Raw genomic sequence first — 12,601 nt, 5'->3', positions numbered from 1 at the left:
GAGAAGACCCGGAGACTCCCCCGGCGGCGTGCGCTGCTTGTTCCGAAATTATTTTGGGGAGGGAAGGTACCCAAATCGGGCACCTATCCCGCGTGCCCGAAAATACGCTCTTGTCTTTCCATGCTCATAATGAATGCGAGGGGAGGACATGCGAGCAGTCCGAGCTCATCGCGATCTCTCGAGGCGGAAGCCCGTATAATCAGCCCACCCGCTCACCTCGCGGCCCTTCGCCACCACCTCCGTGTGAATATGAAAATGAAATCCGTGTTTTCTCTGAAACTGTCTGCTAACCGAAACCAGTGACGGAACATTTGCGAGCCAATGACGGCTCTCGTCTACGGAGCTGATCGTCAGCAACAACCGCGGCATGCTTCTCATAATGCTATTCTCATCGGATAGGAAAGCAGGAGAAAGTATTCAACCCCTCGGTCGGGAAGCTGTGCATCCGGAGTCGAGACTCAGGCCATCAAGCTCTCCGAGCGACAGTCTCGGAGCGCCCTAGAGCTCCTTGAAATCGCGGGATTCGCCCTCGATAGCAGGATCTAGCTGTCATGCGACCGTTCTCGACGCGTCACGATAGTTCCGACGGGATATTCATGCAAGGTGGATCCGGACAGATATTATCATCAGATAGAGAACGGAGCGTCTCTCATGTGGCGGCACAAGCCCCGTCCCATTCTCTCCGAGGGAGATGAGCTCGATCCTCGGCCGGGAGAAGCCCTCGTTGCAACGAGATAGACCAACGGGAGAGCAGGATCGCGTCGGCACTAATCGAGTTTCACTATGGCGCCGAATTGTGGCATAATGCTTAGTGTTAGGCCTGACTGTTTGTGCTCTGTGTATGTGCTTTAAAAAAGCTGTTTTGGAGAACTTTTCGTGGACGTCCGATAGTGCCCATCACAGATATAGTGAGTGTCAGTGCGGCGTTTCTCCGGGGACGTCGTTCGGCAAGTTTGAAGTCGCAAAAAGTCGAATCCGTTTTGCAGCTTGCATTAACATAAATTAGTCGGTTGGGACGGCCCCCAACGCCACCGCCATATTATTGTTGATTTTCTCTTAATATAGATTAGATATTATACAGGCCCTCGCGAGGAAGCATTTGCGTTCAGCTGACAGACTTATGTCGCGGCAAATCAATGAGGCTGCATTTGCTTAAACACGAAGGAACGTATTGGGCGAGGCCATGGTCGGTAGAGTTAAGATGGCGCTCACATACTGCGCAGTCTTCGTCGCGTTAGCCGTCTATCGAAACGCTCGTTCTTCCACGCGAGCATAAAACGGGAATCATAATTATATTTATCGTAATTATGACTCAAGCATCGTTATGTTGGAGAACTCCCCGACATCGCTAACGATTCGCTGCCGATATTTGCATGCGGCGATTATCGGCTATGATTCCGACGAACGAAATGAGCGTTTTTCCCCGGAGTAGACGAGAGTTCGAGAACCGATTGCGGGTTCTCCGGGCTATCGGAGAGCGGGGAGATCTAAGCAGAGGCTTTTGCTATCCCAACACAGAAGATGCTCCACGCATTGAGATCTATCAGAGTTGGAACGAAAAGATACAATTCTCGCATGATCTGAAAAATTGAGAATATTCTTCACCAAGCTCAGACTGCCGTATAGGTCGAGTCGTGTATCTTCTGTCCGTTCCCGGAACGATTTCAGAGATAGGGATTCCTGATGTTCCATGTTCGCACGACCATATCTCCCTGAGACCAATCCCTTCCTCGATTCTTCCAGTGGCCAAATCATAAGCGAGCACCGAACGGCCGTTCCGATCGGCTCACGGTCAGATGTCGCAGCCTCAGGACGCGTACACGGACGTGATCCGCCAGTTGCAACAACAGTGCGTACAACAGGTTACTGGAGAGAACGGCGCTTCCGCTCAGCAGAATAGCAATGTCGTCATGGAATCACACGATTTCGGCCAGCACGACTTCAAGCTCTCGGACTCCTCTGGTGGAGTCTACGCCAACCAGTCACAGTGAGTCGAGACCGGTATAATAGGCGAACTCAGATGCTTAGGTTCATCAAGCTGGGCCTCAACTCTAACCCTGTCTCCTGTGTTCTTCCAGCTTCGATCAGACGTTTGATGTCTCGCAAGAGCATCATCACGTCGATGCCTCTTCGGATACCATGAGTCAAATACTGGCCAACGACAATTTCACTCAAATTCAAAGCAATCAATACAGTACACAGCCATATGATGATCAAGGTCACAACCAGGTACGGTGACTCCTCACGTTGATTAGCGCGGGACTGGAAGACTATCTCGTTCGAAATCGATCAAGAAGCCGACGGTCGAAGGAGGTGAAATAACCGCGCTCGACCCCCTTTCAGACTCAGCTGGCTCAGCTACTGGAATGCAATCAGCTTCTGCAGCAGCAGCATCATCTCGGCGGCCAGCAGCAGACTCCGCAAGAGACCTTGGGGCACATAAATCATTTGGATCAGCTGCACGCCAGCCTGGGCCAATTGACGCATCAGACATCGATATCAGCAATCGACGAAAGTCAACAACAACAAATTCACGCCCATCATCTCCAGCAACAAATAGACCAGCAACAGCGCGATCAGCAGTCACTGGTCAATGGGCAGCACGTCCCCTCCCAACAAGAACAACATCAGCAGCAGCACATCTTGGCTCAAGACCGGGCGTCGCAACAACATCCGCAAGGTTTGTTGCATAGCCCTCAGCTCGTTCTGCAGGCTTCGGCTCAAGATTCCCAAGGTCTGGTGGGTCAGAATTCAACGATCTCTGCGGAGACAGCTTCGCAGAATCACCTGGTCATCGGCCAACGTCAGGAACAGCAGGAGCAGCAGCTTCAGCAAATGCCCTTGTTGATGCAGGGAGTCGGGCAGATAAACTCACACGTCCAACAACAACAGCAAGCCATGCAACGCATCGAGCAACATCAGCTATCGCAACAACAACAGCGGCAGCATCAACAACAACAACAGCAGCAGCAACAACAACAATTACATAATCTCCAGCAACAGATGCTACAACAAATTGGACAACAGCATCTGTCTCAGGGCACGCACCAGGTCCAACTGCAGCACTTCGTGCAGCAAAACCATATCGAGCCGCAGCAACAACAACAGCAGCAGCAACAACAACAGCAGCAGCAGCAACAACAGCCGCAAAATCATGTCCGCATCCAGATACATAGGCAAACGATTTCAGCGAACGCCCAAACGCAGAGTACGGCGAGCCATCATCAACAGCAATCCCAGCAACAGCAACTCCAACAACAGCAACAACGACAGCAGCAGCAGCAGCAGCAAATTCAAACCCAGGTGAGTTATACCGTGGAGCTGCGACGAACGTAGCGTTGCAACATGATCAGCGGCGTTGACGACTGTATTCTGAGATGCAATGCAGTAAGAACCTCGATTCCCTACAGGTACCTGCTCAAACCCTCGTGGTTCAAACCTCGGTACAGCAGAATCCAACTCCCAATCACGGCTGTGCCACTCTATCTACTCCAATGCAGCAGAGCGGGTTGCAATTGACTCCGAGTGCTATAAGTCTGTCCGGCAACGCGGCTCAAAACAGCCATCCGGGCGGTCTGCAGCACCAAAGCTTGCAGCAGAACAATCAAGTCCACAGTATCTCAGCCCAATCGAATGCAACAGCTCAAGTTCAGCAGCCCTTCGTGTTGGCTGCTGCTCAACCTCAAATGCTTTCGAATACCGCTGGTCTAGTCTTAGGTGAGTGGGACCAACCTCAGAAGCGCCAAGTCGGGGTCCAAACGTCGCTTTTGGTCCTTCCTTATCCTTGTCTTCGCTGGATGAATCTCATAAATTCTATTCAACGGGGACTCATCCCTAACAGCTTTGTTTCTCTCCGGTGAAGGAGGTCAGCAAATTCTACTGCCGGGAGCCAATGGGACCTCCCAGATCATTCAGTTACCTGGAGGAGCTACGGGCGTCATCCCGGCGACAGCCACGGCTGGGGGTGTTGTGCAGATGGTCGCCTCGAACGGCAGCATATTCGCGGCCAATCCTCTGGCTCAGTTGTTGCAAGCTCAGCAGCAGCATTTCCTCGCTACGCTACAACAGCAAGCAATCCTTCAAGCTTTGCAACAGCAGCAGCAACAACAACAGCAGCAGCAACAGCAACAACAACAGCAGCAACAACAACAGCAGCAGCAACAGTCACCGACGACTGTTTCTTCGGAATCGCAGACTTCAACGCACAATATAGGGTCAAACAACACAGTATCTAACGTTCCGAATCGCTCGACGGCCCTCTCGAACATTGGCGCACCTTCAGCCACGCCGGCAGATGGACTGACACTGGCTGGAGGAGCGCAGCAATTAGCCGGTGGTCAAACTCTGAGCTTGGCGGCCACCGCCTTGCAGCAGGCTTCCGCGACTCCCCAACAACAAATTTTCGCGACTCCTTCTGGCCAATTGATCGCAATCACAGCCCCTGCTCAAGCCAGTATACCCACTCATTCGATGGGGTGCCAATTCATCCAATTGTCGAATGGCCAAATCGTCAACATCGGACCTCAGCTGGCTGCGCAACAACATCAGCCAACAATACAGTTGGCAGCGCCGGTAAGTTGCGTTCTCAAGCGTGCGAGCTCGTATCTGATCTCGTTTGCTCTATCGCATCGGTGGGAAGCTGCAGATCCTGGAAATCTCACTCGTTGAGTATTCGTCACGAGCCCGCGAGAGATGGGTCCATGATCATTCAGTCATTAAGGAGATGGAATAGGTTAGATGGATTCAAGGTCTCGCGAGATTTTCGAGGTCGTTGATCGCGTCACGTGGACAATCATTTTCATGTGTTTAATCATTTCTTATGTGTTTCGCATTCGCTCGTTCGATGTAGCGCGGGGTCGACATCCTCGGTTTTCCGAGGAAGCACTCGGCTCGTCGCGGAAGTTGGTGGGCTCGATTCGAAGACTTTCGATGTGTCGCGCCTTGAGTTGTCCTCCACGACGTCCAACGATGTATATGCCCGCATCGTCTAGGCTGTATCCTCGATTCCGTTCCGTGTCTCTCGAGGAGGTGCCTCCCAGTCGGAACGTCAAATCACAGAAATACGGATCGAGCATCACGAATGATCAAGAGATTCTCCCGCGTGACTCTCTCGTCGGCGAAATGTCCTAAAAGTTAGCCGATAGGGCCCGCATTTAGGAATAGTTTCAGTGGTGGGTCTTGAACATCCTCTGAGCGAGAATGACATGAGCGCCAAACATCGCCGGGTCATCAACGAGAAAGGAGTGATATTCCAAGATTTTAGATAATTTACTAAACCCTCGATTTTTCGTCATGAATGTGGCTAATTCTGGATTCATCACCAAGCTCGTTGTATGTTGTATCGCACCCACATTTGTTTAGAAATCCTCACGAAAGAACCTAATTCTGTCGACGATGCAGGGAATGTGAAGATACAATAAAATTTGTTCGAGATGCGCATCGGGGACCATAGTCCATCCATCTCGGATTAATCATGAATTCTTCTTCCAGACTGCCCAAGCTACTCAAATGGCTTGCTTACCTCAAAGTGGTTCAGCGAACTCTATCATTGCAAACGACGCGATCGCGCCCGCCGCCACCTTCACGACACAGCAGCCCGCCATCAATCAGCCTACGGTCGCCATCAGCTCCGCGCAGAAATCTCCTCTACCGATCGCTCCGAAACCGAAGCAGTTCTCTAATGCGTTGCCGTGCTCCGCGACACCTCCAAAAGTAACTACTCAGGGTTTTCAAACAACTACGCAAAAGATTGCAAATGCTAAAGTAGCTCAGGTGGTTCGGCAAATCAAATTGCAACAGTCCCAACACGTTGTGAGTTTTATAGGAAATCCTTTATAGTTCCCCATTGTCTGAGCACAGCCGAGCGATCTCGCGGAAGTTCCCCACGATTAACCGATTCGCGTCTGTGCACATGAGCAAGCAATCAATCACCTGAAAGACTGATCCCGATTTTCTCCTTGCTAATGAGATTCGTACGGTGATAATTACAGATCGTCGATCAACGAGTATCCGCTCCCAATCAGGATCAGGCGCCGTCTTTGACGAACGTGCAGCTTCCTCAGCAGAATAGTTCCACTATACAACAGCAGAATCAGATCGTAGCCAATGCCAATCAGGTTGTCGTTTCTCGAGCCTCAATCCAGGAGACGTCTCTCCAGGCTTCGCAGCTACCGAAGGGCGCACAGCCGGTCAGAATCGGGCAGAACGCGTCGATCACTCTCGCTGGGAGCGGTCAAAGCCAACAGCTTCAAATCCAGAATCCTAGTGGGCAGCAGTTGATACCTGTATCGATCGGAGGTCAGCTGTTTACCATTGCCAACCCCGCGGCTCTTGCCCAAAACTCCGCTACGATCCAGTATCAAACGCCCCAAATATCTCCGCGCAAAGAAATGTCTCACGTAACGATACGACCGGCTTCGACCACGTCCGTACCTGCAAGCCTGGCGTCGGCCTCAACTCTCAAAAACATCCAGGCCGATCAGAAACAACAATGTGTGACCTTGACGCGACAGCCGAACCAAGCGTCGAAGGGGCAAATCGTTCACATCAACCATGGACAAAATCAGAGCTCGAGCATCATTGCAATGCAACAACAGCAGCAGCAACAACAACAGCAGCAGCAGCAACAACAGCAACACCAACAACAGCAGCAGCAGCAGCAACAACAACAACAACAACAACAACAACAGCAGCAGCAGCAGCAACAACAACAACAGCAGCAGCAGCAGCAGCAGCAGCAACAACAACAGCAGCAGCAGCAACTGCAGCAACAGCAGATCCAACAATCGCCGCAACAGCATCTGCAATCTCAAGCGACCCGGGTCCAAGAAATTCAACTGAGTGGCGGACAGAAAGCGATCGTGATACCTAACAATCACTTGCCGCAACTTCAAATTAGCGGCTTGAACAATTTAGTCGCCAGTGCGCAGGTCAATCAATCGTCACCGCAGTCGATAACTCTATCGGCGGGAACGAAAAACTCGACCGCGTCGACTGTCGGCACGGTACCCGGTCACGTCGGGGGCCAGACTCTACAACAAACGTCGCCCAAGCAACAGAATCTATCGTCAAACGCGAAAAGCAATTGGAAAGTCACATCTAGTCGCACTCTACAGCAGTCTAATCCGAATATTCAGTCTACTAACTTGAACAAAAGCGTGGTAAAGTCCTTGAAAAACGATCAAAAACTTCCTCCATCGACGACGACGTCGACCCCGTCCCTTCCTGCATCCCAATGTACAACGATGTCAGTTGTCATCAGTACCGCCAATAATACGACAGAAGTGCGACATATTGAGACGGGGATCAGCCGGGTGATCAGGGCAGAGCCGATCGAATCGATAACTCAGCTAAAAATGAAGCAGCTACAAGATGTGCCACCCGCGATCATCCATGCTAATAATCCCCTGAATCCAGCGGGAACCAACAACATTTCGTTGAGTTCCTGTCTGAAGTCAGAGATTAAGCAGGAAGCTCCAGAATGCCAACCGAAGCGTGTACGTCTCTCGTCCGGCGACGACAGCGAGGCTTGGCGTCCGCTGCCGCAACACCCTCAACGGAACTCGCATTGTGGTATCGTCGTACCATCAGCACCCAATATCCCACCGCTCTCGCCCTCACCTCCGGCCCAAGGGGACTCAGCGGACGAGAGACCCAGCTCAGCGCAATCGGCAGAAACCGATGAATCGAAAGACACGCAGCAGCAAGGTATGTATTGCTTCCCACGAGCGTCCCAGGAATCAATGGAATCATTCGTCGGAATATCAGGAAAGACATGTGGGAATTCCTCTCATAGAATGGCTCTAATTCACTCGACTGATTTGCAGTGATAAGCTCGACAGAAGCGAACATCGTTGATGGCATCAACTTGGAGGAAATTAAAAACTTCGCTCGAGCATTCAAAATGAGGCGTTTATCATTGGGTCTGACCCAATCGCGGGTGGGCATGCTGCTGTCGGCGACCGAAGGGCCCTCCTATTCACAGAGCGCAATCTGTCGCTTCGAAAAATTGGACATCACGCCAAAATCAGCTCAGAAAATCAAGCCGGTCCTTGAAAGATGGATGAAAGAGATGGAGGAAAAATTCAGTGCAAGTGGTGCTACTTGTGAAGTTGTAGACCTACCGGGTAGGTTTAGCGTGTTCGCCCACTAGCCGAAGCTCTCTCAATCGCGATTTCATTCCTTTGCATCCGATCCCCCCCTGATGATGATGAGTTCTCTTTCAGATTCAGCAGTGGATTCGAATAAGAAGAGGAAGCGACGAACATCCTTCGCACCGTCGGCCATAACCGTGCTGAACACCTATTTCAAGGAGAATACTCATCCTTCCGGTCCGCAAATGAACGCACTTGCTGCTCAACTTGGTTATGATAGAGAAGTTGTTCGGGTCTGGTTCTGCAACAAGCGGCAAACCTTGAAGAATAATTATAAGAAGCAGCAGCACCAGTTACAACAACAGTTGCAGCTCCGGAATCAAGGTCTTTTGCCTGTGGGCCCCATCGAGGCTGCCGTGGAAGACAGCAACACTCAGGATAGCGATCGATGCTCCACAGTCAATTCGAGCCATGAGGAGACCATCGTACCTTCACTATGATGGTCGCTCGACGCTCCGCGCTCTGTTCCCATGACGGAAGAGGAATCTTGTTGATCAGTGTTGAAAAACACTTCGAAAGTCAAGGATTGAAGATCCATCTGCCCCGGAGTCTTCCCGATGCGAGACTCTTAGATCATCGATCCACTCCATTGAACTCCGTTCGGGGTTTGCCCTGCGAGAAACCTCAAGCGGGAGAAGGCCGGGCTGGGATGATGCCGTTCGGAAGTCTCCGACGGATGAGCTTCGTTCAGGGTAGAGGAAATTACCCGACCGGTGTCGCCCCAGCCAGACCTTTGACGCTACGGTTGAACGTAGATAGTTTATTGACCTCGCATAATTTATTTGGAAATGGGATTGTTTGAGCCACAAGGGGAGACTTCCGAGGAATCTGCCGTGATTTCGCGTGGAATGCCGGATAGTCTACATAGATTCATATAAATCCGTTCCAGCATTATTTCTGTAGTTATGTATACCGCTAGTATGTACATACTTCAATCCCATGGGGGGGAATTGTAAATATGACAGGAATAAACCTCGATGTATAGATGCGAAGCAAACAAATCATGACTTCATTCTGAGCTCTGAAATGGCCTTTTGAAATACGGATGATCAGAAAGGAGAAGATAATTCGCATCCTCGAATGCAGAAGTGTGACAATGCGGAGACGTCATGCATTTACGCGCTCCAGTCCCTCCTCCGCCGATGATTCGAATCTCTTTTCCGATCCTCATGGTATTATCCATCATGCCCGAGACTGTTTTCGATCCGATTCTCCAGGAGTCGTCAACATTATCGCCCTCTCTCACATTGAAGCTTCGAATAATTCAGCATCAAGAGCCATGCATACCGCCGCGCTTGGAGCTCCAGTTTTTCTCTGGTAGCCTTCCGACCAAACGCGAGCGGATGGCCGGATCGGGGGCCTCGACTCAATGCGTCTAGTTAGATTCGCGCGCTCGGACCATTTCGAGGATTCGAAGCGAATCTCTCCGAACTTCCGATGCTCCTTGGAGGGGCTTGGAAACCTTGCCCAGAGGCATGTAGTTTGTCTCGAAATTTGGATAGAGAACATCGGCTGAAGCACGCGGCACCTCGACAGCATACGTCTCGGGCAAGGCATTGCTTGCCAATGCCACAGACACCTTCGGAAACGGCCAAGCACTCCAACTCATCTACCCCGAGCCGATGCTTCTTCAAGACCGCAAGCTTTCCACGCAGACACCTCTTTCTCTCTCTTGAGGGATCCGAGCCCAGGCGGCCTTGAGAGCGGACACTGTTCCGTTCAGAGCAAGACTGACGCTTTATGAGATTCGGATTCGGCACGGTGAGAGTCACTCTGTGATTCGAGGCTCTATAGAGACGGGTCTCTCGGAAAAGCATATGATCGAGGACGATCCATAAGATTTCATGTTCGATCCGATATCCGAAGGCGCTACGCTCGTCGATAAATCATCTGGGATTGTTTTGGCTTGTCGACAAAAGCGTGTAGAGGTCCCGATACGGACATGTAGCGCGTGGTGACCGATAATCCCCAGGGGCGTTCATCATCTAGTAGCAGGCGGACTTCATCCATTCAGGTGGCCATCTCATTGAAGGATTTCGGCTCTTCGATGAAGATTCGGTCTGTCTGTTTGTTCCTTCCAAGTCTTCGGGCAGACAGAGTTTGTTCCCCTTGGGAGTTCCAACCTCCTATCCCTCACTTTTAATCCAGAATAGCTCCAGACGGAGCTGATTTGCTCTGCTCCCGACTGTCTTTTGTGAATCGCTCTGTATGATTCCGATCATTCCCACGAAAAAATTAGAGCAATGAAGAAGACGAGTGAGCGAGAGAATCTTCCAGACTGTCGCGATCCGGCCCTAAGCCAGAATCGATCCGACTCGATGCATTCATGCAACCCTAAAAGCACCCCTGAAGAAATCAATGAGCTCGCCGAAAATAGAGTACAAAACACGTTTTAGTCAAGCAGCTTCGATGGATACACGTGTGATTTGATACAAGATCGCGCGGATTGACCATCTGACACATTGAATATTGTTTACAAAGGAAGATGATGGAAGCCGAGCTTCTACATATCGCTCGGTGGGCTTCTACACGTTTTCGGCTATGATAGCATGAGGGTTGTATGATTCAAGAAGAAAGTTTACTCGTTATTCGGAAAGAGGGCACATTGATACGCAGTTGATAGCTTTTATGGGAGAACCAAATGAAATCGCGAGGAAAATTAGCGTGATGATGAGCGGTGACATTATCGACAAGACTCGCCACCGCCTCAAGGAGCCTTGGGGCCCTGACCGGGAGCGCCAGGCGGACCTCCCTTCTTGCCGATGAGCGACTTGTGGATGTGAGGGATCACACCTCCACCGGCAATGGTAGCCTTGATGAGCGAATCCAATTCTTCATCCCCTCTGATGGCAAGCTGAAGATGGCGAGGAGTGATACGTTTCACTTTGAGATCCTTCGAGGCGTTTCCAGCCAATTCCAGAACTTCGGCAGTCAAGTACTCGAGGATAGCTGCGGAGTAGACAGCTGCCGTTGCCCCGACACGGCCGTGGGAAGTCGTCCTGGACTTCAGGTGACGATGAATACGACCGACCGGGAATTGAAGACCGGCACGAGCGGATCGGGAGATAGCTTTGGTTTTCGCCTTTCCTGAATCCTTTCCAGCTTTACCTCCTGCCTGTTGGGCGATAGAACATGCGTTAGAACCATCGAGAAGCTTTTCTTGGGTGTTCGAATCAGTTATCCTCTCGGCTTCGATGTGAATTTGTCGTAAAAAGTGACGAACAAATGTCGTGCGAACGTGGAAGATCCCGCCTACTTTCATCCCGCCATCGATTCTCTTTGGCGCCAAGCGACAGCGCGCTCAAAGATACCCTCGGGATCAAGCCTCCCCAACGCAAAATATTCGGTTTCTTTCCGCAGTATGCTCTTCCCCGGACTATAGCGCGCGGTTACTTGGGGGGAAATCGAAGAGGCGAGGAAGTTTGAGGTGGGGAACGCTTCATCAATTGTCTGAATCGGGACGTGAGCGGCAAAATCACCAGGCTGCGTGGTAATCCTCAGAACGAAACATATAAGGGCGATAACAAATGCCCCGAGACGCAGCCCGAGGGGTGTCTCGAGTTTCTCGCGAGAGCGATCACATGGAAAAACGCATGCCAGGCTCTAGGACTGCATCGGAACAACCGAAACCAGCCCGTATGACCGGCGTGAATCCCGTCGGGTGAGACCGAAATCGTGCGAAAATCCCCAAAATATATGTCTCCGGCCAATCTCAGGCTAAGGCTAGGGGTTTAGCAACTCACCATTTTGTACAATTATAGTAAGAAGCGAACGAACACCGGGAGACAATGATCGTTGACCAAGGCACAAACCAACGAACGAGCAAACGGACGAACAACCAAACCAACGGACAACGTCAGTGAAGAAGCTTGCTCCTCTCGCTCTCGCTCACTCTTTAGTCGGACAGCAGCAGCGCCGCCAACGCCGCCGCGATGTTTTCAATTCACAGCAGCAGCCCCACCAAAAGCACTAGATAGTCAGCCAGCGAGTTAAGCAGCGAGCGGCGGAGGACACCAAGCAAGCTACCAACCGGGAGCGGACCAACCAGTCGGCGCGTTCCCTCTCACCAACGGCTGCTAGCCGGCGCTAACAACACTCGCAGCCAATCAGAGCCCAGCAGAAGCAGCAACGGCCCAAAGCACTTCTTCCTCTTCACAGCCCATAGAAAGGAGCTGCCGCCAGAGTCGCATGACGCCGTCCGCCAGACCAGCGGACTCGAAGCGAAGGCGCGGAAATTTGACTTCGAAGGATCCGGCCTCGAAGCGACGGACGCCGGAATAGGGTTGAAATGCTTCTGGACAATAAGAGATCACCTGGGAGATTGCTGGAACAACTTCTCGTCACGGGCGGATATGTCGGAGGGCAACGCACGCGATTTTCGACCAGGCTTGACCGATCGAGGATTTTTCCGATTCGTTTCCGGAGATCGATGGCGATCCAGCGAGCAA

General features: G+C 51.4%; 2 protein-coding genes across 2 annotated transcripts; one reads left to right on the top strand and one right to left on the bottom strand.

Annotated features, from left to right (window-relative positions):
* Positions 1 to 1,796: 1,796 nt before the first annotated feature.
* LOC100897466 (mediator of RNA polymerase II transcription subunit 15) lies at positions 1,797 to 8,952 on the top strand. Its single transcript, XM_029112969.1, has 11 exons — positions 1,797 to 1,987; positions 2,079 to 2,229; positions 2,344 to 3,003; positions 3,088 to 3,303; positions 3,411 to 3,717; positions 3,842 to 4,572; positions 5,491 to 5,811; positions 5,991 to 6,644; positions 6,798 to 7,707; positions 7,827 to 8,126; positions 8,226 to 8,952. Exons 1-11 carry the CDS (start codon positions 1,797 to 1,799, stop codon positions 8,591 to 8,593), a joined length of 4,809 nt encoding a protein of 1,602 aa, XP_028968802.1. The 3' UTR covers positions 8,594 to 8,952.
* A 1,575-nt stretch (positions 8,953 to 10,527) lies between these two features.
* Positions 10,528 to 12,028, bottom strand: His2Av (Histone H2A variant). Its single transcript, XM_003738129.2, has 2 exons — positions 11,897 to 12,028; positions 10,528 to 11,268 (listed from the first exon to the last, which is right to left on the bottom strand). Exons 1-2 carry the CDS (start codon positions 11,897 to 11,899, stop codon positions 10,861 to 10,863), a joined length of 411 nt encoding a protein of 136 aa, XP_003738177.1. The 5' UTR covers positions 11,900 to 12,028; the 3' UTR covers positions 10,528 to 10,860.
* Between the last annotated feature and the right edge of the window lie 573 nt (positions 12,029 to 12,601).

This window comes from Galendromus occidentalis, unplaced genomic scaffold (genome assembly GCF_000255335.2).
Source record: "Galendromus occidentalis unplaced genomic scaffold, Mocc_1.1 scf7180000075782, whole genome shotgun sequence".
NCBI classification, from domain to species: Eukaryota; Metazoa; Arthropoda; class Arachnida; order Mesostigmata; family Phytoseiidae; genus Galendromus; species Galendromus occidentalis.
The sequence above is the reverse complement of the archived record's forward strand: the minus strand, read 5'-3'. Positions and strand labels throughout refer to the sequence as shown.